The sequence below is a fragment of the Coenobita brevimanus genome, chromosome 51 (assembly GCF_032717465.1).
Source record: "Coenobita brevimanus isolate Jiangsu-jjx chromosome 51, ASM3271746v2, whole genome shotgun sequence".
In the NCBI taxonomy this organism is placed as follows: domain Eukaryota; kingdom Metazoa; phylum Arthropoda; class Malacostraca; order Decapoda; family Coenobitidae; genus Coenobita; species Coenobita brevimanus.
The window spans coordinates 1518199-1544406 of record NC_137004.1 but is presented as its reverse complement, the minus strand read 5'-3'; the positions used below and the strand labels follow the sequence as shown (position 1 = coordinate 1544406).

General features: G+C 41.6%; 1 protein-coding gene and 1 non-coding gene across 2 annotated transcripts in view; one reads left to right on the top strand and one right to left on the bottom strand.

Annotated features, from left to right (window-relative positions):
* The window catches only part of LOC145400281 (uncharacterized), a 75360-nt gene that overhangs the window by 28207 nt on the left and 20945 nt on the right, over positions 1-26208 (bottom strand). Inside the window, exons 5-8 of the mRNA XM_080272839.1 lie at positions 22939-24213; positions 22547-22758; positions 4843-5116; positions 1-143 (exon numbers count right to left, since the gene is read on the bottom strand). The exon at positions 1-143 is cut by the window's left edge and continues 134 nt beyond it. Coding sequence (XP_080128965.1) covers positions 1-143; positions 4843-5116; positions 22547-22758; positions 22939-24213 — 1904 coding nt within the window. The remainder of the gene's footprint in view (positions 144-4842; positions 5117-22546; positions 22759-22938; positions 24214-26208) is intronic.
* Positions 12702-12820, top strand: LOC145400311 (5S ribosomal RNA). Its single transcript, XR_013897418.1, has one exon. It is a non-coding gene; the product is annotated as a 5S ribosomal RNA (ribosomal RNA).

Genomic DNA, 26208 nt, shown 5'->3' with positions numbered 1-26208 from the left:
GTGGCAGTGATGTTGTTTCATTGTCTGTGTTAGCTTCAGGCTTCGGCACTGTCTCATTTTCTGCTGGCAGTACCACCAAACTGTATTCACTGCATAATGCCTCTCTTGAAATGTTGCTGATTTTGTTGACATGACTCCAGTTGCTGAAATAATGCAAATACAGTACAGTACTATAAACTGAATATGGGGTGGGTGATTTTATTTATATGAAAGAAAATTACCAAATAACACATTAGTTATTTTTCATCATCATCATCACCTAACACCATTGTACCCATTTAAATAGGAGTGCAGGGATCCAGGGAAAGGCTACTCAATCCCAGCACTGAAGGCAACATGGCCAGCCTCAACCTTCCCTGAGTGGCATTATGTGAGCAATAAAAACTAACCATCCCCCAGAGGGAACCCTTACAGGCTTCATCCATTAGTTTTATCCAACAAAACCAACAAATGTCATTTGATTATATGGTTACCACCCAACATAGTCAGTGGTTTCCCAGGATACAAGAAACAGTTACACCTGATACTCAGTACATATATATATATAGAGAGAGAGAGAGAAAGAGAGGGGCTCCCACTTACCATGATCATTTTTTAAAATCAGTTACTGGTATATACTTCCATTTCCATTTGTATTTAAAATCAGTTACTGGTATATACTTTCATTTCCATTTGTATTAACTTGTACAGCCAACTTTTGCCTTCTTCAGAATTGATTGACATTTAAAAAATTAAACAGTCATAAAATCAGGTAAACCTGGACCAATACTGAGATCTTTGTGTAATAATTTTAATAACTCTTTTAACTGTCTCTTAAAAAAAAAAAATCTACAGTAGATCCTTATTTCAGTGAAGGAACTGAGGGAGTTGCTAGATGGCATTACCAAAGAACCCTGTCAGAAATAACATTTTTTTTTTTTTTTTTTTTTTTTTTTTTTTTGTAGATGCTTGGTTGGCTAGTGCTTTGAAGCTGCAGCCAGAGCATAGTAATTTACCTTCCATATATTGTTAGAACCTCAAGGACAGAACTTGATTTTTTAACTAGGCAGGCAGACTGGTCATCTACCCATTAGTGATTAAACAACAGTGGTGCTGATGATCAGTGGGACACTAAAATACGGCTTCCTAAAAGTTGTGGACAAAGTCCATTGCTGAATAAAAGGATAACCTAGGCATGTACTGTGGTAGTGGAATAATACAATAAATGAAACATGAAGAGAGAAAAGAAAAGAATGTTCATGATATGCAAAGAGGGTGGCAATAAGGACCTGTACCTAACTGCTAAATGAACCTCCAGAAAGGATGTACCTGTATATAAAATCACAAATATGACAGAGGACAGTCTTGTTAACAACTTGTATATGTTCAGCATAACCAGGTAAATATAGGTAGTATACTGTAATATTAATTTAGTTGGTAAATAGTGTGAAAAATGATGCTGGTAATCACTGTTGAAGTGCTAAAATCAGAAGTGCTTCGATGGAACTTTCTAACATACTAATGAATGTGGCATTTTACTGGAGGCACTGTCTGCCACAGGAAGTTGGCTGCTTGTCTTAGGTTCATGGGTCTACTCAGCCAAACAGACCGGGGTTGATCAGCAACAAGAACAACAGCAACAACAACAACTGGAGACAGGAAAGCCTGGGATCTGGCAACATCAATTTAGGGTTCACTCATTCTGACTCTGTGTGACTATGATGAAAGCAACAGACAATATAAAACTTTGCACTGCAGCCAAAAGTAGTTGATCATTGCAATGCTGAAACTTCACGTGATCCTGATGTTAGGATGACAACATAACTAGTTGGTACAGCTGTTTGGGATGACTCAAAGGCAGACAGCTTGCTAAAGACTGTGATTGTGAATGTTCATAAGATAGGGAAATGCCTTTATATGTGGCAACTGTTGCAGTCTGAAACTGTCAGTCCATATAATGAAAGGGTCTGGGACAGATGATCAAGTAAAAAGCAAAAACTGATGAAATGCAATTTGGATTAATGCTGTGTTGGAAGTTGTTGTGTGCAGATGATTTGGTATTCAATGCTTACAGCATGGAGGGTGCTTTGGTGAAACTGATGATGGAAAAGGACATAATGCAGCCTGTGATGAGTGTACAGGTTCCCTCCTGGGGCATTTTAAGTGTCTGTCTGATGTCTTGTGATGAGTGTACAGGTTCCCTCCTGGGGCATTTTAAGTGTCTGTCTGAAGTTGTTAACCAACATCCATGTGATCTGCTTTTCAACCAGAGCAATTACAAAATATGGGAGTCTAATTTAGACATGGTATTGATATATAGCTTTCCAGGCACTAGATCTTGCGAGGACATTAAACTGGGACATTACTGGTTATTCCTGACTTTCATTAGATATATCAGACTGAGTGTGGTGTGTGAGCAAAAGTAGATAGGAGGGCATGAAGATTCTCTTATCTACCATAAACAGTACATTATTGTATGAATAATGTGGTGGTGCCACTTGTGGTGACTGAGAGGTTCCTGAGGATGTGAATTCAAATGTAGGTTGTTTCAATCAGGTTACTGATAATTTGTATTTCCATTTTTTTTGTCTTAATTGTCACCTGCTGTTACATTAGGCTTCACTTATAGAACTCCATAAAAAATAATTAATCTCCACCAAATCGCAATGGAAACGGTGGGTATAAGTACTAAAATGGTGTGTGTGTGTGTGTGTATTTACCTATTTGTATTTACCTATTTCTAGTATACAGGAATTGAGCAATGCTCATGTTGTCCACATTTATCAAGTCTACTTTTACACACATCAATGTTTTTCTACTTGTCAACAAGTGGGTTGGTGGAGGGTTAGTGCCCCTCCCCGTAAAACAAATACCTCAAAGTCAAATGGCCACCCCTTACGGGATTATGGCGTCTGGCAATAGATAGATAGATAGAATGTTTTTTCCCTGCACCACCTCTTCATCTATAGTCGTTCCAGATATTTATGTATTTACCTAATATACCTAATTGTGATATACACGAAATGAGCTATGCTCGTGGGTTCCCGTCACTGTTTCTCAGTAAGTCAAATTTAGTTTTAAACTCGTTTAAGTTTTTAGACTGGACGATCTCTTTGTCCAGGCTATTCCACAGGTCTACACTTCTATAAGGAAAGTTATATTTCTTGATATCCTTCAAGCAGCTTGAATTCTTCAATTTCATTCCGTGTCCTCTTGTTGCTCTCTTATCCCATATAAACAGATCTTCTCGGTCAATTTTATCTACACCTATCATGGTCCTGAACACTGCAATCATGTCTCCCCTCTTTCTCCTTTCCTCTAAGGAAGGCAAATCCAGCTTTTCCAGCCTCTCTCTGTATGACAGGTCTGCCAGACTGGGGACCATCTTGGTTGCTGTTCTTTGTATTCTCTCAATTTTGTTTATATCTTTCTTTCTGTGTGGAGACCACAGTACCACTGCATACTCTAACCTGGGGCTGATCATGGCCATTATCAATTTATTCATCATCTCCTCATCCATATAATGAAATGCTACTCTTACATTAGTCAAGAGTTTATATGTAACTCTATCTTGTTAATCTGTTTATCAGGTGACAAACTATCTTGGACCAGCACTCCCAAATCTTTCTCTTCTCTCCTTTTTGTGATTAATTCATTACCCAACAAATAATTCAGTGATGGCCTCCTGGTACTTTTACCCATTTCCAATATTTTACATTTCTTTACATTAAATTTCATTTCCCACGTCCGGCTCCAATCATGTATCCTATCCAGATCCTCCTGCAGTATTTTACAATCCTCCTCAACCTCTACCTTCCTCAAGATCTTTACATCATCAGCAAACAGACTTGCATAACTGTTCACTCCATCTGCCGTATCATTTACGTAAATCAGGAACATTACTGGCGCCAACACCGAGCCTTGAGGAACTCCACTTGTTACTTCCCTCCATCCAGACATCCTATCCTTTATTACTGTCCTCATTTGTCTGTCTCTCAAAAAGTCTCTCATCCATTCCAGAAGTTTCCCCTTCAGTCCTCCTATATATTCTAGTTTCCACATTAGTCTCCAATGAGGTACCTTGTTGAAGGCCTTCTCTAAGTCTAAGTACACACAATCCACCCAACCATCTCTCTTCTGTACCACGTCAATCACTCTTGAGTAAAAACTCAACAGGTTAGAAACACATGACCTTCCACTTCTGAATCCAAACTGACATTCAGCCAAAATATTCATCTCTTCCAGATATTTTATCCATCTGTCTTTCAGGATTCTCTCACACAATTTTGCGACCATGCTGGTTAGAGACACTGGTCTATAATTCAGGGGTTCTTCCCTGTTTCCTCCCTTGTAAATTGGTACCACATTTGCCCTCTTCCATTCTTGTGGCACTTTCCCCTCTTCCAGAGAACACACGATTAAACTGTGAATTTTATCCGCCAGTTGTTCTCTGCAGTCCTTCAGTACCCAATCAGAAACACCATCAGGTCCTGAGGCTTTCCTTACATCTTGAGTTTCCAGTAATTTATACACTTCCTGTACCTCCACTTTTATATCTTTTATCACCGGTACATTTCTAATCACTCCCTCCCCTTCCACAAACTCTTTTTCATTAGTGAAAACCGATTGGAAACATTTGTTCATTATTTCAGCTTGCATTGCTGCATCTGTATAGACCTTTCCTTTTACTTTCAGTTTAGTGATTCCTTCCTTTTGTTTCAGTTTGCCATTAACAAATCTATAAAACAGTGTGGGTTTAGGCAGTGAAGCTGCCCAACTACAGTATGTCAGTGCCATCACATGAAGGCAACCTCCTCCAGCACCTGTTAAATCCACTGTGGTATTATTTACTGGTTTACTTACTCTGTATACGTCATAAAAATGTTCAGGGAGACCACAAAGAGGACTTCCAAGGCAAGTAGAGTGAGAAAGATGTAGGACACATAGAGACGCCATTTGTGGAGTAGCCAAGCATTAGTGAGGGGATGTTGCAGGAGATGTGGACGCCCATACTGAACCATGAGACTCAGGGGATGCTCCTGCTTCCACATGACATCATTAGTGATGAATTTTTTTGCATTCTTCACCACACCATTACCTTCAGACTTATATGGACTCTTGGCAATCTTGCTTGTGGCTGTTAAGGATTGAAATAATTTTGTTAGTTATATATATTAGTAAAATGGGGTTGACGGCTAATATTTCTACACTCCCATGTGCATAGTATAGTTGTGGTATTGTATTTCTTGGAGTGCTGGTGTATGTATGTGAACAATGTAAGTTAACTCAAACAATTTTGATCCAGTTTTAATCAAACTGTAATGATCGAAGTGAAACTTAACAAATTAATCACACTGTCCCAACTGCGACTTCATCTCAGGCCGTCGCGCTTCATAGGCGTGCACATTACCACTGAGCCAAAGAGAGGATCCCCGCTTTGCCTCTAGGCAATGCGTGCATTTATACACCCCATTACATTGCTTTTTTCTCCCCCTGATGATTAATTTGGTCAATTTCAAACACACGTGGTAGCGTAGCGCATTGGAGGCCACCATTGGGAGCACTGCAGACCACACTGGACAGCTCACCCCTGGGATGTAAGGCTTAACAGCATCATTGTCCTCTAAGCCTTGCCTCACATCCCGCCGCTGCCAACCAATGTAATGACCGAACTGAAACTTAACAAATCAATCACGCTATCCCGGCTGAGATTTGATCTCAGGCCTTCGCGCTTCACAGGCACGCACATTACCACTAAGCCAAAGAGAGGATCCCCACTTTGCCTCTAGGCAATGCGGTCTTCTATACACCCCATTACAAAACTTCATGGAAGGGTTGAGGATCAGTGAAGAAGGTATCCTGTTGTTTTTCATAACAATTCATCAAAGGTTACGTTCATTTGGCAGGCCAGCTTAAAGACTGTTGATACGATATGAACCAAACTTAGCAGAAAGGTTGAGAAGAAAAGGATGAAGTGATTCTGTTCTGAACACAGTCAGGGTTTAAAGTCATAGGGCAGGATCAAAACTTCATCTTATAACTTAAGTTTGGTGCTGAAGGGTAGCCAACCCAAGGTGGCTCTGTCCACTCCAGATGAGAAGGAACAGTTCCAACTCCAAGTCTTGGAGCCAGACCTCTCCAACCTACCCTGCATCCTGTGTGGACGACCTCGGTCAGCCTGATGGGAAGCCACTTCCCATGTGAGGGCAGCTGCTCCCTCTACCATTTTTGACACAAAGGGAAATCATTCTCCAGCAGTCATTTCCCTCCTCTTTACATTTGTTGGAAACACTGAGACCAATCCCTGGCCATAAACAATGATACAGGAGGCCCTAATTTTATGATGAACCAACAGTCGATGAATCACTTATACAGTGTCCAAAAAGTTGGGACCTTTTTTTAATAGATGACTTCATTTTCACTTAAATGATTATTATGTTCCCACGCAAAGTGTCACTAGTCAATGTATGATATCGATTTTCACTTATACAATCACTGACACACAAGCTTATAGTCATTTGTTTCTTCAAAGATGGTCTTTGAACTTTGTCACTTTCAGATGTGTTAGTGTCAGTGATGGAACAATAGTGTAGTGTTAGAGTTGGAGCAGCAAGTGATGTGCAGTGAAGTGAAATAACTACCAGTTTAAGTAAGTTGGAAACTAATTTTTACTTATTTTTGTTGGTTAGTAGCAAATGAAGTGAAATTACTAGTTCGGGTGAGTTGAAAACATGTTTTCATACTGTGTTGGAAGGGTGCTCTTTGGCCAAAAATGCATTCCCATTGAACCCATGTTATAACTGACTCGATATATGATAAATCATAATAGGGTGGATTTTTTCAAACATAATTTCATCATAAAACATAGGTGTGCTGTATGTTAGCCTGTTTCCTCTCTACAAATCACAAGCACTAAATGAACATGTGGATCTGCTTAATTCAATTCTTGCAGAAAGTGGATCCACACCACATGAACTATGTTCACATATACCAGACAACACCACATCACATGAGAATGTGACAGGGGCATCACCTTCACAAATGCTCCTCTTGTTAGACCAGACACAATCCTGACCACCCCCACTAACAAACACCCTAACTCACACAGCCACTGCCACCACAACTCAGTCCCTGCTCACAAACATCACACCTACAACACAGACCCACACCAGACATGCACCACCTCAATCATGCAACATAAACATCCTACTACTAAATGTTAGTGGCCTTTACTCCAAGACACCACAAACTGAAGACTTTCTTCAAAACACAACATACACACTGCACTCCTGCAAGAAACAAAACTCACACTCACACACAAGACTGCACACATCAGTTACTATTCACATCTACAGAGAGAAATGATGGCCACAGAGGAGGCTTCATCACTTACATTCAGAAATCCATCCTCCACAAACACACAACACAGACAACACAATCATTCTACTACATTTGAAATACAGTTACTATGTGTCAAGTCTGACCACACCATAAATAAAAAATAAAAATTTTAACATTTACATCCCCTTGACACCTCCCATGTCATACCACTGCAGTAGAACCCTCAGCTCCTGCTGCTAACACAGACACCTAATTTTGTCATTGCTAGAAACTTTAATGCTAAGGCACTGCATGGTACAAACACATCCAAGACAATTACCAGGGCCTCAATATTACAGCAGAGTTTAAAACACATATGTTTTCAGTGCCACCTAACGATACACCTACATATCACACCAAGGATTCTATTCTCCCTTCTTCCCAGACATCATATACTGTTCAACCTCTTCATAACACACCACCACCTGGTGGACAGAACCCAAACTCCCTTCAGATCACCTCCCTATCATCATCATTACAAGACCAGAGTGATCACACATCAGTTACAAATGACATGCAAACAGACTGAACAGAATTCACTGAAGAAACAGAAAATCACCTCAGCACTCTCTATAACACACCGATCACCAGTATCGACAGACACATTATGAAATTCAATAACATCATACTGTAATTAATGCAGACCATCCATCCATCCATCATCCAATCCTACATTGCCCCATGAGGAATGTAGGAGCCTGGGGCTGGGCAAGTTGGTCCTGACATTTAAGATGAGAGTGACCAGCCTCACTTATCCCAGTGTGGCATTACGTGAGCAATAACCCCAACCATCCCTAGGATATACTGTAAACCTTCACCGGCTCAATCCGATTGGAATGCCGTCATTACCCACTAAACCACCAGGCGCCATAGTTTGGTTATTTGGTTACCACCCAGTGTAGTAAATGGTTTCCTGGTGTACAGGAAACCATTCAGCATGTCACTCAGTGTAGAGTCACCTATACCATAATGCAATAGAAGGCACCAAAATCCAAACTTTACACCAGCAATCTGCTCAGACACAACTCTCTTTTCACATATGCACACAAGACATCATCACAAAACTCCAGCAATTAAACAACAAAACTTACAATAAAATTAACACAAAGAAAACGGCCTTTATAACAACACTTGCCACTCCACAGCTTTACAGAACACTTGACAACATTACTAAATCACAAAGGCACCTCTAAGACCAATGCTGTCATTACTAACCTCCAGCACATCCCTTCTTAAAAGAACAAGCAAGCATATTCGTGGAACACTTTGTAAATGTAAGTTACTGGTAAATATACTGAAGAGCCATGGGAACATCACACAACCTTATCTCACTCGAACACCACACCTGTCTTTAACCATTCACTTAGATGCCCACCTACTCTTGCGTATACCTGACAGGCATTATAAAAAATTCTAATGGCATTCAGCACCTTACCATTCAAATGACACATCTGAAAAATCTTCCATAATTCCTCTCTGTTTATTTGTATGCTTTTTCCAGATCAATAAATGCCATAAATACCATGTAACCTTTTCCACAAGCCTTCACTCTTGGTCTTGTTGCAAATATTTGATCCACCTGACCTCTACTACTCCTAAAACTATCCTGTTTGTTGCTCACCAGGCCTCCTGGTATATCCCTTATTTTCATATATCTTTCCTATTACACTTAAGAGACTACAGTATTGCCATGATAGTTTTTGCATTCTTTTCACATGCCTGTATTCTTGTACAGTCATACAGTCACATTCTTTTTCCATTCTGGTGTTACAGCTCACTCATCCAGGCTTTCTCCCGTATCTCTAACAAACACTTCATTCCACTCGCTCCACTGCACTTCATTATTTCTGCGTACACCTCTTCAACACCTGTTGTCTTCCCATTCTTTAGCCACATCGCAGCATTCTACACTGTTGCCAGTGTTACATTTTCTATCCACTGGGTGGTTGGGGTTGATTGCTCATGTAATGCCACTTGGGGATGAGTGAGACTGGTCGCTCTCATCTTAAATGTCGGGACCAACTGCTTAGCCCTGGGCTCCTATGCTCCTCATGGGGCAATGTAGGACTGGATGATGGATGGATGGATGGACATTCCTTCTCTCAAACCATCAAATCCTCTCATGTTTACAACCTAGCAATTTTCTCCATAAGAAACTGAAGAAAAGCCAGATAAGCATTCCAGGCCCAAACCCAAACTCTCATATACTGTACCTTAATCAATAGAGACTGACACAGAAATACCATAGGTATTGCTATTATCCTCTTACACAATACTGTCGCTAAAAAATGAGACATCAAACATCACATGTCGGAAGCTATGCAGGCCAAAAGACACATGTTTACGACCCTGCAATACGCTGTGGAAAGGACCCTGGTCTGCCCCTGATGGGGAACTGTCTATCACTGGGAGATGCTGATTCCCTCTGTGGTGTATGTATTGTTCTGTACAGTATTGAGAGTTGCTGATTCCCTCTGTGGTGTATGTCTATCTATCTATCTATCTATAGCCCGACGCCCTAATCCCGCAAAGGGTGGCCGCAGACAAAACGCCTCCAAGTCACTGTCACCCACCAATTGATTACCCTCCCCCCAACTCACCCCCCCCTCCCTCATATACCTCTCAACTCCATCCCTCCACCTCATCCTCGGTCTACCTCTCCCTCTCCCTCCCTCCACCTCACCTACATACACCCTCTTAGTCAGTCTTTCATTCTCCATTCTCTTCACATGTCCAAACCACCTCAGTGTATTTCTCCTAATCTTCTCAACCATATCCACATCCACCCCACAGCGTTCCTTCACTTCTTCATTCGTCAACCTGTCCCTCCACATCACTCCACATGCTCCTCTCAAGTAACTCATTTCCACTGCTCTCACTCTTGACTTGTTCCCCTCTTGCAAGGTCCATGCCTCGCTTCCATATGTCAGTGTAGGGATCACAATACTATCATGCAGTGACTTCTTAACTTCCATACTCACCTCCCTATTTCTTATCACTGCTTTCAGTGTACCAACAACCTTCCTTCCCTGCTGTACCCTTTCACGCACTTCATCCCCCAAAGTTCCATCCTTACTCATCACACTACCCAAGTACTTGAATGCACTCACAGTCTCCATATCCTCACCATCCAACCTCACTGCACACTCTGTGACTTCATTCCTCTCAAACACCATAACTTTACTTTTGTTTACATTACATGTACTGTAGAGTATTGTGCCTGTAGGACAGCCCCAAAGAAGCAGTCTGCTCAGCCAAACAGAAGAGGGTTACCAGGAAGCAAAACATCATCATCATCATCAACAAACTGCTTTGTTCTCATCTTTCCCATTCATCAGCCATTCAAAAGTCTGTATTTCTTCCATCTTCTCCTTACTTCATCTTAATGTATATTAATGTTCTTTTACTTTCATCCCCTACACATGCACACTTCTTTCCTACTTCCTTTTTGCATTTTGCACCTCTTTCCAAAACAGTTTCCTACTTTCAGAGAAAGTTACATTTACAGTAACCTCTCCAACATCCAGACGTGCAATTTCTGGACGTTGTCAATCTGGACATCGTCATCTGGCTCTATTATATCAATTTCCGGACATTACTATTTAATATCCGGATGAAACTAATCCATTTGGATGTAAAAAATATCAGCTGCACAGTCAGCCCAGGTGGGGAAACATCTGGTGATGCTGCACTGTCTGGCCCAGCCCAGTAATTCACCTAACATCCACCAAAGTGCGCCTGCCTCTGCCTCAGTTCCCACTCTGTGACTTTGTTTATCAAACTCAGTCGAACATGGTGGCACATGTGGTGGCTTTCATGGTGGTGCCCTACCTGCTTCATGAATTGCTATTCCTCTCCTCATTGAGGACTCAGACTGTGGCTAGGCTCCTCAGTGTATGTATGCCACTAAAACACACAGGATTTACTATGCACTGCACGCAGTAGCATCACCAGTCACAGTGCTGTACATGGTGACATGTAGAGGTGTGGAGTATGTAGGAGGACTACTGGGCCTTGAAAGCTGGCTGTGAAGCCTATGCCCAGAGTCACTTAAAAAAAAAAAAAAAAAGTTTCACCAGCCAGAGCCAAGGAGCGAGTGGGTTATTAAACAGGGTGCCCTTCTAAGAGTCATGAGCATTCGCCTTGATCTTATTCTAGCATACTATACTGTACTATCATGTTTTATGTGCCCATTGTTATTTTCTTGAGTTATTGGTGTTTTCATGTTTTTGATGTCACTGAAGCGTATGGCTCTACGGTGGTGATTGCTTGCCTGTGGTTTATGGGTCTGCGTGACCATGGAGATTGCTTAACTATGGCTGATGGATCTGTTTGACCAGAGAGAGTAGTGTAAAACAGTAGGAACAAATCACCGTAGTGGCCTGTTACAGTGGCTTTCAAAGTTACATTAGGTCCAAAGGGTGGGCCAGACATTTGCCCGTATCTGGACATATGCAATTTTTGGACATGTCTTTGGCTCTATTGCATCAGATATTGGAGGGGTTACTGATTTTTCTTTCAAGCCTCCTCAATTTTTGTCTTTACTGGTTGCTTCTCATACATCCATACCCCAATATCCGGCAGTGTGGCGTACCAGAGGGAGTGTTTGTGTTCGGTCAGCAAGTATGTTGGATACTGAAGCAGTTTTCCCCATAAGAAACTGAAGAAAAGCCAGAGATGCATTCCAGGCCCAAACCCAAACTCTAACATATTGCACCTTACTCAATCAATAGAGACTGACACAGAAACACCATAGGTAATGATATTATCCTCATAAACAATACCATTGCTAAAATATGAGACATCAAACATCACATGTAGGAAGGTATTCAGACCAACAAACACAACGAGAGAGGGAGAGTGGTCGAGCGGGAGGCAGGCTGGTGTCAGGGAGGGTGGGGGGATGGGGAGGGAGATAAGCAGGGGTGGGGGAGGGTGGAGAGATGGAGAGGGAGACAAGCAGGGGTGGGAGAGGGTGGGGAAACAGTTAGGGAAACAAGCATGGGTGGGGGAGGGCAGGGGGGACTGGGAGGGAGACAAGCAAGAGGAGTGGGGGAGGGTGGGGGGATTGGGAGGGAGAAAAGACAGCCAAACGGTTCTGGGGCAATTTAACGTCAAGTCAATGCACCATCACAACAAATACAATACAACTCGTCTTCAGGACTTTTCACTGTCAGGACGATTCCCCATCATTTATTTACACATCAGTTTATTTAGCAAGTATACTAGTTTTTTAATTATATGAGTTTAAAAAATTGGTGGTTTATTGTTTTTATAATAAAAGAATGCAGCATCAAATTGTCGGTATTAACAGAAAAAAAATAAATACTGTATATTGAAATGTGAACGGCCATGCCACGTTGAGTACACCGCTTCCCGTCCGATCAGCGAAGTGAAGCAACGTTGGGTCTGGTTAGTACTTGGATGGGTGACCGCCTGGGAACACCAGATGCTGTTGGCATCCCTACGTGTCAAGTGGGGTTGGTGGAGGATTAGTGCCCCTCCCTGTAAAACAATTAACTCTAAGCCCTTGGCCACCCCGTTTGGGATACATGGCGTCTGGCAATGAATGAATGAAAAAATGAATTAGGCAATGAATGATGTTTCACTTCATCAGTTAACATAAGGCTACATACAAGGCATTGGCATTTATATAAATGCCTAATAACATTAACTGAACGATCAACATTCTTTAAAATTATATGACTAATATTCATACTATGTATACAGTATATAAATATGTATGTACCCCTGGGGGTAGGGGTTTTTTTTCAAGAATACTCCCCCAGTATCCCTGCTTGTCGTAAAAGGCGACTAAAAGGGTTGGCAGAGGGTTAGTGCCCCTCCCCGGAAAACAACTAACTAAAAAAACAAACAATAAGCCTCGGACAAGGACTGACCAAACGATGACGACCAAGGACCGGACAAAGGACATGGTTATCGGAACATGGAATGTAAGGGAAGCGAATGATGAGGTGAAAGAGAGAGAGATTGTCCAGGTGCTTGAGGGTGCGAAAGTGGATGTATGTGGAATAACTAAAACAAAATGGAGAGGAGAAAGTGTGAGAGAATGGGAGTATGGATGGGGTATATGTGCAGGAGTAGGTGAGAATGAGAGGGCAAAGGAAGGAGTATGTATAGTTGTGAGTAAAAGATGGAAGAAGAGCATAAGACAGTATGGATCAGTTGGGTCAAGGATTGTGTGGGTAAAGTTGAAAGTTGGAATACAAATATGGGCGATTGTGTGTGTGTATGCGCCAACGCAAGATCGTGCTAGAAGAGTGAGAGAAGAGTTCTGGACAAATGTAGAAGTGTGCATGGAAAAGGTTGGAAGGAATGAGAGAGTGTTTTTGATTGGTGATATGAATGGTAAAGTTGGGAATGTGAAGGTGGATAGAATAGTTGGCGAGTGGAGTGTGCCTGCTGAGATAGATGAGAATGGGAGTGCATTAGTGGACATTTGTGCTGGGAGGGGGTTGGTGATAGCCAATACCCTCTTCAGGCATAAAATGATCCACAGGTATACATGGCGAGTGATGAGAAGGGTGGGTGGTGAACTGAATGAAAGGAAGGCAATGATTGATTATGTGTGTGTAGATGAAAGGATGCGAAGATGTGTAATGGATGCAAGAGCTCATAGAGGTTGGGGGAGTGGACTTTCTGACCACTACTTGATGGTGGCCAGAATTAGAATTCAAGTATGATGGAGGAATAGAAGAAGGGAAAGACGAGAGGAAGGAGTAGTTGCAAGGAGAGTGGAAAGGTTACAAGAGGATGAGAAAATGGCAGAGTATAAGAGAGAAGTGGAGGAACGATTGGGCAAATATGAATTGGAGCAGATAGGAGACGTGGAAGGTGTGTGTAGGATATTTACAGAAGAAATATGTGCAGCATGTGATGTGGTGTGTGGAAGGAAGAGAAGACGGAGGGGGGTGCAAGGAACAGCATGGTGGACTGAAGAGGTGAGACAGGCTTTGGCACAAAAGAAGAAAGCATACAATGAATGGATGAGAAATAGGGGCGTGGAAGAAGTTGAGAGGCGGAAGAGAGAGTTATATGTAGAAAGAAAGAGAGAGGTGAAAAGATTAGTAAGAGAGAGTAAGAAGAGAGTGGATGAGGAATTTGGAAGGAATTTGAGTGTAAAGTGGAGGAACTGTAAGAAAATGTTCCGGAAAGAGGTGAAAAGAGTAAGACAGGGTGGAAGTGAAGTTAGCAGGGGAGTGAAAGATAAAAATGGTAGATTACTATTGGAGAAGGGAGAAAAAGTGAGCAGATGGAGAGAACACTTTAAGGAATTGTTGAACATAGAGGATGGAAGTAATGCGATTATAAGTGGCTGGGGAATGGCTGGGAGAAGGAGGGAGGTGAGAGGACAGGAAGAAATCAGTAGGATAGAAGTTGTGGAAGCAATGAAGAAAGTTAAATCGGGGAAAGCCCCAGGAATTGATGGAGTGTGTGGTGAAATGCTGAAGCATGGGGAAGAGATAGTAGTAGAATGGATGTGGAAGATGTGCAGATTGGCCTGGGAGGAAGGTAGAGTCCCGGAGGATTGGAAGTCAGGTATAATTATTCCCTTGTACAAAGGAAGAGGGGAAAAAGAAGTGTGTGGTAATCATAGGGGCATTTGTCTTCTTAGTATAATAGGAAAAGTGTATGGTAGGATACTTATTGACAGAGTTAGAGAAAGAACAGAATAATCAGTTGGAGAAGAACAGGGAGGCTTTAAGAAGGGAAGAGCAGTGGTGGGCAGCGCAAACAAAGAAGGACCTTGCGCAAGCGCAAAGCGCAATTCACAGTTCATTACCTTGCGCAAGCGCAAATGCGCAATCTGACGAATATTTAGCTTGCACAATGTCGCAAAGCGCAAGCGCAAACCAGTTGCATATATTTTTGGGAATTACCGAAAAATATTGAGATATTTAAATAAAACAGCATACCTACTTACTTATTTTTTTATTATTATTTTCTATTATTTGTAATTTGCACAGGTGCGTAATCTAATATTTAGCTTGTGCAATGTTGCAAAGTGCCAGCACAAATCATTTGCATATATTTGTGGGAATTACTGTAAAATATATATTGGTATAATTAAATAACTTACTAAAGTAGCAACCTGCCCACCACCCGCGGTGACTGAGGTACTGTACAGTAGGTCATTGTCCGGGAAAAACAGCCTATATTTACCAAGGCATTGGCAAAGATCACATGATTACTGTATCTCTCTCCGACAGAGGAGGGAGGGAATGGAGAATAAGAGAGAGAAGAGGGACGAAGTTTATGCCTTATCTCCTCACTCAAAGGGACGCTCCTTTGCCATTCCCACGTATTTATTTTCTCTCTCTCTCTCTCTCTCTCTCTCAGAATAATGCTCTTTATCTCTCTCTCTCTCTTGTCTTGTCAAGACAATTTATATAATAATTCAATATAGATATACAATAGCATATGTAATTCGTTACAAAAAATAAAACATCATGAAACGTATTTATTCTCTCTCTCTCTCTCTCTCTCTCAGAATAATGCTCTTTATCTCTCTCTCTTGGTATTTATTCTCCCTCTCTCTCTCTCTCTCTCTCTCTCACTCTCTCAGAATAATGCTCTTTATCTCTCTCTCTCTCTCGTCTTGTCAAGACAATTTATTTAATAATTCAATATAGATATACAACAGCATATGTAATTCGTTACAAAAACTAAAAAAATCATGAAAACAGAGTATTTAAATCAAATATCCACAGCAGTGCGCAATCCACAGGGCAGGTGCGCAAGCGCAAATTTAGTTGTGCAAGCGCAACTAAGTTTGCGCTTGCACACCTGCCTTTTCGTGTGCGCAAGCGCAAAATTGCGCATGGTCTCGCGCGGTGCGCAATGATATCACCGGAGCGCAAGGGTACGCAATTGCGCTTTGCGCAAGTGTTTGCACACCTGCCCAGCACTGGAGAAGAGGTTGTGTAGATCAGATATTCATTCTTAGATCTTTAGTGGAAAAGTTTCTAGAGAAGGGAAAGAAGTTGTATGTGGCTTTCACGGATTTGGAGAAAGCATATGGCACGGTGGATAGACAAGGATTATGGAAAGTATTAAGAATATCTGGAGTAGATGGGAAGTTGTTGAATGCCATGAAGAGTATGTATGATGGTGCTAAGGCTGCAGTGTGTGTGGATGGTGAACGGAGTGAATTTTTCTCTTTGAAGGTTGGGTTGAAACAGGGATGTGTCATGTCTCCATGGTTGTTCAATCTGTACATGGATGGGGTAATAAAAGAGGTACAAGGTAGGGTAGTGGATGTTGGAGTGGCCCTGGTGAGAGAGGGTAGTGTTTGGAAACTCCCTGTACTGTTGTTTGCGGATGACACTGTGTTGTTGAGTGAAGACAAAGGAGAGCTGCAAGGCTTGGTGGATGAGTTTGGGAGTGTGTGTAACAAATGGAATCTAAAGGTGAATGTAGGGAAGAGTAAAGTGATGGTCTTTGAGAGAGGTGAAGTCAATGAATGTACAGTGAGATTGGATGGTGAGGAATTGGAAAATGTGAGTACGTTTAAGTACTTGGGGAGTGTGATGAGTAAGGATGGAGGTTTGGAGGGTGAAGTGCTTGAAAGGGTACAGCAGAGAAGAAAGATTGCTGGTTCCTTGAAAGCAGAGTTAAGAAACAGGGATGTGAGCATGGAAGTGAAAAAGTTACTACATGACAGTATTGTGATACCAACTCTAACGTATGGAAGTGAAGCTTGGACGTTGCTGGAAGGACAAAAGGCAAGAGTGAGGGCAGTGGAAATGAGTTATTTAAGAGGAGCCTGTGGAGTCACATGGAGAGACAGGCTGACAAATGAGGATATAAAGGAGCATTGTGGTGTGGATGTGGATGTGATAGGAAGTGTTAGGAGGAATACACTGAGGTGGTTTGGCCATGTGGAGAGGATGGAGGGTGAAAGACTGATGAAGAGAGTGTATGTGAGTGAGGTGGAGGGGGAAGAGGGAGGGGGAGGCCGAGGATGAGATGGAGGGATGGGGTGGAGAGGTATATGAGAGAGGGGGGTGTGACAGTGAAATGGCGGGGGACAGAGCGACGTGGCGGCGATTTGTTTGTGGCCACTCCGAACGGGATTGAGACGTCTGGCAATAGATAGATAGACAGACAGACTTCAACTGTAAAGAGGTGAACTGGGAGGAATGGGACTCAGGAGGCAGCGAAGATTCGTGGGGCAATATATTATAGAATATAACAATGAATAATATGATGACACAGTGGGTCAAAGAAGAGACAGTTCCCAGGTAAGGACAAACAAGCAAGATTAGACTTACTGTTTACCAAAGAATCCAATGTAACAGAATCATTGAAATATTTCTGTCCTTTAGGAAAAAGTGATCATGTGGTCACTGAGTTCCTGTTGATATTAGGGAACATCGAGCCAAGAGACGAGCTTTATAGGCAGGGAAGATACAACTTTGGGAAAGCAAATTTTACAGGACTGAGAAAATATTTTCAAAAATGCAGATTGGAGAAAATTAAGAGAAACATGAGAGCTACAGAGGAAGTGGGATATCTTTCTAGACCTCTATAATTCGGAAGTGGAAAAATTTGTGCCATGAGTAAGGGGGAAAGAGAACAGGAAAAAGGAGTGGTTTAATAGAAGGTGTATGATAGCAAAAAAAAAAAAAAAAAAAAAAAAGAGAGAGAGATAAGGCATGGAACAACTGGAGAAAGTGAGGTAAATAAAAGAACTAGAAATTAATACACAAGAATACGTAGAGAAGAAGAAAGGAATTTTGAAAAAGGTATGATAAACAAATGCAAGGATGAACTCAAACTGTTTTATAGATTTGTTAATAGGAAACTGAAACGAAAAGAAGGAATCACCAAACTGAAAGTAAAAGGAGAGGTCTATAAAGATGCAGCAGCGCAAGCTGAAATAATGAACAAATGTTTCCAATCGGTTTTCACTAATGAAAAAGAGTTTGTGGAAGGGGAGGGAGTTTTTAAAAATGTACCAGTGATAGAGGTACAGGAAGTGTACAGTGCTCGAAAAAAGTATTGCATGCCCGGTGCCCCCCCAACAAAACAAACCTTTCAACTATGGAAAAAGCATGTAAATAATCCATTATAATTATCTTTAATGCTTGGTAGGATTTCCTTTGCGCCTCTTCATGGACCTGAGACGTTGTGGAAGTGAAAGGGAGAGGTTCCTCAGGTGCTGGGGTGATATACTTGCCCAGGACTCACGAATGGCTGCTTCCAGCTAACGCAGAGAGCTCACATCCTTCCCTTGGAGATTCTTCTTTATGAGGTACCAGAGGTTTTCTATCGGGTTGATGTCTGGGATATTGCCTGGCCAGTCTTTCATGAAGGAGACCTCGCAGTCACGAAGTCAGTTGGTGACAGATTTGGCTTTATGAGCAGGTGCACCATCCTGCTGAAACACTCGTGCACCTGTGAGCTCGAAGGACTCAGGTAAATGATCACCAAGCAGTTCCAGGTAAACATCCTGATTCACTCTGCAGTTCCTGGGAAGCACAACAAGCTTCCCCAACCCCTTACCAGAGAAGCAACCCCATACCATTAGTGATTATTTTATTATTTATTATTTTGGTTTTACGCCAGGTATCCCCGAAGGGCTAAGGCGTTGCCCCAGGGTAGAGGACTTTGGACTGGAGCATGTAGCATTTTATGACCAGATGCCCGTCCTGATGTCTACCAATGACCCTTGGGTGGGTTGGATCCTTCGACCCTTTGGTCAGAGCGGAGCGCTCTAACCCACTGAGCCATGGCTCAGGGTGCTTAACTGTGCTCTCCACATAACGTGGGTCAAGTGGGTCACTACCTCCGTGCCGGTATGCGCGCGCTCCTCGATTACAGATACCGGTAAACGTTGCCTCGTCAGACCACGGCACTGACAACCATTGGTCCTCACCCCAGGTAAGGTACTTGTTAGCAAAGGCAAGCCTACGAAGTCGCTGTTTACGTGTAAGAAGAGGCTTTCTCATGGGCCTGTGGCTTATGTAACCAAGTTCATAGACTCTTCAAGAAACAGTGCGCACTGAAACCTCGCCAAACACTTCCGGGTTGCTCTCCTTAATTCTCCTTGCAGTCACACAAGGATTAGACTCCACTGCACATTTTAGCACATTAACAGACCTCGGGGAAGTTTTCCTGGGCCTACCAGACTGTGGTTTCTTTGTAGGAACGTCACCACTAGTTTCCACTCAGTAACGGGCACACCACCTCCGCACTATCGACCGAGCCACATCAACCAAATCACTAATTTCCTTCGTGGGGTGGCCTGCCTCCTTTAGAGCAATGATCTGCGATATTATTTTACTAGACAATTCATGGGTAGGGGCCATATTAAAGTAGTGAAAGCCAAAACACTGCGGTTCACTAGGTAAAAAATGGCGCAACAAGAGAGGGAGGAGCGGCCGGGCTCCCCTCTCCCACACAGCCCGCAGGCAACTGAGGCGCCAGCCAACCAGCGCACAATAAGGCCTCAGGCTGCTGTGACATCATGTTAGCACCCAAAACTTCTGCCTAAATTTTTTCTCCCATAAAAGGGTGATTCTTTTTTCGCCAAAAGTATTGCGCGCCTTGACATAGGCGCACAATACTTTGGTCGAGCACTGTATAAACTACTGGAAACTCCAGATGTATGGAAAGCCCCAGGACCTGATGGAATTTCTAATTGGGTACTGAAGGACTGCAGAGAACAACTGGCGGATAAAATTCACAGTTTAATCGTGTGTTCTCTGGGAGAGGGGAAAGTGCCACAAGAAGGGAAGAGGGCAAATGTGGTACCAATTTATAAGGGAGGAAACAGGGAAGAACCCCTGAATTATAGACAAGTGTCTCTAACCAGCATGGTTGCAAAATTGTGTGAGAGAATCCTGAAAGACAGATGGATGAATATTTTGGCTGAATGTCAGTTTGGATTCAGAAGTGGAAGGTCATGTGTTTCCAACTTGTTGTGCTTTTACTCAAGAGCGATTGACATGGTACAGGAGAGAGATGGTTGAGTGGATCGTGTGTACTTAGACTTAGAGAAGGCCTTTGACAAGGTACCTCATAAGAGACTAATGTGGAAACTAGAATATATAGGAGGACTGAAGGGGAAACTTCTGGAAAGGATGAGAGACTTTTTGAGAGACAGACAAATGAGGACAGTAATAAAGGATAGGATGTCTGGATGGAGGGAAGTAACAAGTGGAGTCCCTCAAGGCTCGGTGTTGGTGCCAGCAATGTTCCTGATTTACATAAATGATATGGTAGATGGAGTGAACAGTTATGCAAGTCTGTTTGCTGATGATGTAAAGATCTTGAGGAAGGTAGAGGTTGAGGAGGATTGTTAAATGCTGCAGGAGGATCTGGATAGGATATATGATTGGAGCCGGATGTGGGAAATGAAATTTAATGTAAAGTAAAATATTGGAAATGGGTAAAAGTACCAGGAGGCCATCACTGAATTATTTGTTGGGTAATGAATTAATCACAAAAATTAGAGAAGAGAAAGATTTGGGAGTGCTGCTCCAAGATAGTTTGTCACCTGAAAAACACATTAACAAGATAGTTAGAGAGACGTATAAACTCTTGACTAACATAAGCGTAGTATTTCATTATATGGATGAGGAGATGATGAAAAAATTGATAGTGGCCATGATCCGCTCCAAGTCAGAATATGCAGCGGTAGTGTGGTCCCCACACAAAAAGAAAGATATAAACAAGATTGAGAGAATACAAAGAACAGCGACCAAAATGGTCCCCAGTCTGGCAGAGCTGTCATACAGGGAGGGGCTGGAAAAGCTGGATTTGCCTTCCTTAGAGGAAAGGAGAAAGAGGGGAGACATGATTGCAGTGTTCAGGACCATGATAGGAGTAGATAAAATTGACCGAGAAGATCTGTTTGTATGGGATAAGAGAGCAACAAGAGGACACAGAATGAAATTGAAGAAGTCAAGCTGCTTGAAGGATATCAAGAAATATAGCTTTCCATATAGAAGTATAGACTTATGGAATTGCCTGGACAAAGAGATCGTCCAGTCTAAAAACTTACACGAGTTTAAAGCTAAATTTGACTTACTAAGAAACAGCGATGGAAACCCACGAGCATAACATATTTCGTGTATATCGCAATTAAGTATATTAGGTAAATACATAGATATTTGGAACAACTTAGACGAAGAGGCGGTGCAGGAGAAAAACATTCATGTGTGTAAAAGTAGACTAGATAAATATGGAGACAGGACAACATGAGCATTGCTCAGTTCCTGTATACTACAAATAGGTAAATACACACACACACACACACACACACACACACAGCAACCTTGTTTTGCTAGTGCAGGTGTAATAATTTATTTATGTTGCAAGGGCAGACCAATTTGCTCTACAGTATTAAGGGCCTAAATGGTTATAAGTGTACACAGTGTAATTAAAGGGTATGGCTGTATCATTCATAAATATAAACAAGAACTGTGATTCAATACTTGTAACTCTAATAATGACCAAACCAGCTGGAGTGTAATGAGCAGATGAGAAAATCTGACTGTCTACTTGTTGAATTTCACTGAATTTGCTGGTTATGTGCAAAGCAAGGGATAATGTTTTAACCATAAATTATTACTATATTACGTCAGCTTAAGTTGTATAATAAATTATTAAGTTATATATCAGGATTACCAGTATATGAGGAGCTCTAAGGAATAATGCTGAATGCATCAAAACTTAAACTGACAAACTGGAGGAGAGAATAGCATATTTTGGAGGCTTAGCACCTTCCAATTTCCTCCATGGGGTGGCTCATATTATTTTCAAGAGAATGCTTTTTGGAGAAACTCCAAAGGTGCCATGATAAAAAAAAAAAAAATGTCGTCTAACCTTCAATTTCTCAGGTTATCAGTTATGGCACACTTGGCATTATTGTATAGATAACCTCACAGAACAAATGAGTAGTAACACCAATGGTATAATGTGGCTAACATTTAAATATTTTCCAGTGAACAGGAGGTTGATGTTTAAAATATCTATGGACATTAACCTAACTTTGCATTACAGGTAGAGTACTTGGTATCACAGCTTCATTATCCTGTTCTGTGTTTGCATTGGATGAATAATATGTGCTAAATGTACGTATACTCTAGTATATAACATTAACTATGTAGACTATGATGTTTCACAGTGGAAATTTTAACATCAATAATGAACTAACCTGTAGAGACATAATAATTATCTTCGAAGAATCGAAAGTCATATGTTACTGGAGAAATACAGGCTGTCTGTTTGATGCACTTGTCCTGAGCCTTCTGAGCCAGAGCAGGGTGTCTTTCAACTAATTCACGGAAGATGAGGCAGTGATGCCCATTCTCTCCACGGAAGCCTGACTCCCACCATTTACTGTCAATTATAGCTTCCAGAGCAACACTGCAAATTATATTAATAACATAACTTATTAGTACATGTATAGAATACCTAAGAACAGAAATTACCTATTCCAATATATTTATTATTTTTTTTTTAAAGTTTAAATTATAGTAGTTCAGTGTCTAGAAGCTCTAGTATTTCATTGAACACTGGTCTAATATGACAGTCATTTTTACTCACATTCTCTCTTCCTCTAGGGCTGAATGCATGTATCTGTGAAGTGTCAACATACGATCCTCATTTGTTTCTTTGTAAGGTAGCTGCTGGAGAAGAAACTTAAAAACTTCATCATGTTTATTCTCAAATGCTCTGTCAAGTGGCAGGTTTCCATTCTGATCCACCTCTGTTAATGTAGCTTTAGCACTATTAACCAAGGCTTTACAAGACTGCAGGGACCCACTGGAGGCTGCGAGGTGGAGTGCTGTAGATCTGGTATCATCCCTGGCTCTCTGAGGTACCCCTTTCCTTGTTAAAAATCTCACCACATTAATATTGCCTTTGTGTGAAGCTACATGCAGAGGAGTGTGGCCATTTTTGTCAACTGCTGTCACTCGTGCTCCCTTACGTATCAACATCTGACAAACATCTGTTGAGCCATGTAAGGCAGCCATGTGTAAAGGTGTAGCTTTTGTGGAATTTTCTTGGCTCACTTGCACTTGATTCATAGCCAAGAGTTTTTCACAGAGACCTGTATATCCTTTCCCAGCTGTCAGGTGAAGAGGTGTCATGCCCCCACCACAGACTTCTACTGGGGATGCACCGTGATCAAGCAAGATTTCTGCACATTCAACTGCTTCACGTTTTATAGCTGTATGAAGTGCTGTGCAGCTTTCACTGTCTTTCTGATCAATGTTTAAGTGGTCATTTATATTTTGTCGTGATAGCAAGTACTTCAAACAGTCTTCTGCATTTTTTTCAGCGGCACAGTGAAGGACTGTCTTTCCATCAATGTTCATAACATTCATTACAGCTCCTTTTTCAACAAGAAGTTTTAGGCAATTGCTCTTCTTTTTGCTTGATGCCTCAGATATGGGAGAATTACCCTTTTTATTACGGGTGTTTGGCTCTGCCCCCATTTCAAGTAGGTCAGCAATAGTGTTCTCAAAGCCTCCAATTGCTGCATGATGTAATGCTGTGTTACCATCCTTATCCTTGGCATTGATATTAACACTGGCAAGCTTTGTGCAGCACTTGTGATGACCTCCTTTAGCAGCCAACATTAATGGAGTTTTACCATCTTTTAAGGTTTTCTTCAATAGTTTTCCCTTATTTGCATTGTCTACATTATTCATGAGAACCTCACAAGCTTCTGGATAGCCTTTCTGGGCAGCATAATGAATAGGAAGGTAAAAGTTTTTATCTTGTTGATTCCAATTGGCACCTTGATCAAGTAAGAGTTGAATTACTTTGTCATGATTTTCCTGAGATGCTAAATGAAGTGGACTCATACCTTTCCTGTATGTGAGGGAAATAGTCAACTGTTCAGTGACATAGTTTAATAGGAATATAAAAGTATACGACAATGATTATAGTGTTACACAAATATAATATAAACAAATAATAAGTAATAAGTAATAATATCTCTCTTTCTTTGGGTGAAGCAGCCTACGTATATAGATAGATATAATAATAATAATAATAATAATAATCTATTTATCTATAGTTAGATGCCATCATCCCATAAGGGGTGGCCATTTTACTTTGAGTTAATTGTTTTACGGGAAGGGGCACTAACCCTTCAGAACCCACCTAATAACACATAGGGACCAGCCTGGGTTGGTCATATGGTTGCCAACCAGCATAGTAAATGGTTTCCTGGTGTTATGGGAAACTATCAGGCTTGTCACTCAATGTAATGCACCTGTAAAGGAAAGAAGAGTAATAAAAAGTGACAGGAAAGATGGGAGAAATAGGAAGAGTGGAGGGCAGGCAGAAAAGTAAGATAAAGTTGATGGAAGAAGTTGGCAGCTCTACATCAAGTGAGTGGATGATGGTGGCCACCATCTCCCACCAGTAATAATAATAATAATAATAATAATAATACAGTAATTATACTGTGGTATGTAGGGGTGCTCACCATCCACTCACTCGATGTGGTGTTGCTCTTGGGTGACTGTCCTTTCCTCTCGTCCTTCCTTCTTTCTTTCCTTTCTTCCTCTTCTGTCTTTCTTTCCTCTTTCTTTTCTTTTCTTTCTGTCTGCAGGTGACTCTACACTAAGTGACAAGACAAATGGTTTCCTGTACACCAGGAATCCATTTACTATGCTGGGTGGTAACCATATAACCACATTATGGCACCTGGTGGTTAGTGGGTAATTTAGGCACTCAAACTGGATTAAGCCTGTGTTGGTTTATATCCAGGGGATGGTTCGGGTTTATAATAATAATAATAATTTATCAATCTATCTATCTATTGCCAGATGCCTTAATCCCTTATATGGAGTGGCCACAAACAAATCGCCTCCACGTCACCCTGTCTCCCGCCATTTCACTGCCCTGCTCCCAGCCCACACCCCCCTCTCTCATATACTGCTCCACTCCATCCCTCCATCTCATCCTTGGCCTCCCCCTCCATCTCCCCCCTCCACCTCACTTACATATACTCTCCTCATCAGTCTCATTCTCCATCCTTTCCACATGGCCAAACTACCTCAGTGTGTTTTTCCTAACACATCCTATCACATCCACATCCACACCACAACGCTCCTTCACTTCCTCACTTGTCAGTCTAACTCTCCATGTGACTCCACATGCTCCTCTCAAATAACTCATTTCCACTGCTCTCACTCTTGACTTCTGTCCCTCCAACAAGGTCCAAGCTTCACTTCCATATGTTAAAGTTGGTATCACAATACTGTCATGCAGTAACTTTTTCACTTCCATGCTCACTTCCCTGTTTCTTATCACTGCTTTCTAAGAACAAGAAACCTTTCTCCTTTGTTGTACCCTTTTAAACACTTCACCTTCTAAACTTCCATCCTAACTTATCACACTACCCAAGTACTGTACTTAAACACACTCACATTTGCACTCCCTCCTCATCAAACTTCACTGTACATTCAGTGACTTCATTTCTCTTGATGACCATAACTTTACTCTTCCCTACATTCACCTTTAGATTTCATTTCTTACACACTCTCCCAGACTCATTCACCAAGCCTTGCAACTCCCCTTCACCTTCACATAACAACACAGTACTGTATCATCTGCAAAACATCCCTTGTAAAGGGGAATAATTATACCTGACTTCCAATCATCCGGGACTCTACCTTCCTCCTGGGCCAATCTGCACATCTTCCACATCCATTCTACTACTATCTCTCCCCCATGCTTCAGCATTTCACCACACACTTCATCAATTCCTGGGGCTTTCCCCATTTTGACTTTCTTCATTGCTTCCATAACTTCCATCCTACTGATTTCTTCCTCTCCTCTCACATCCCTCCATCT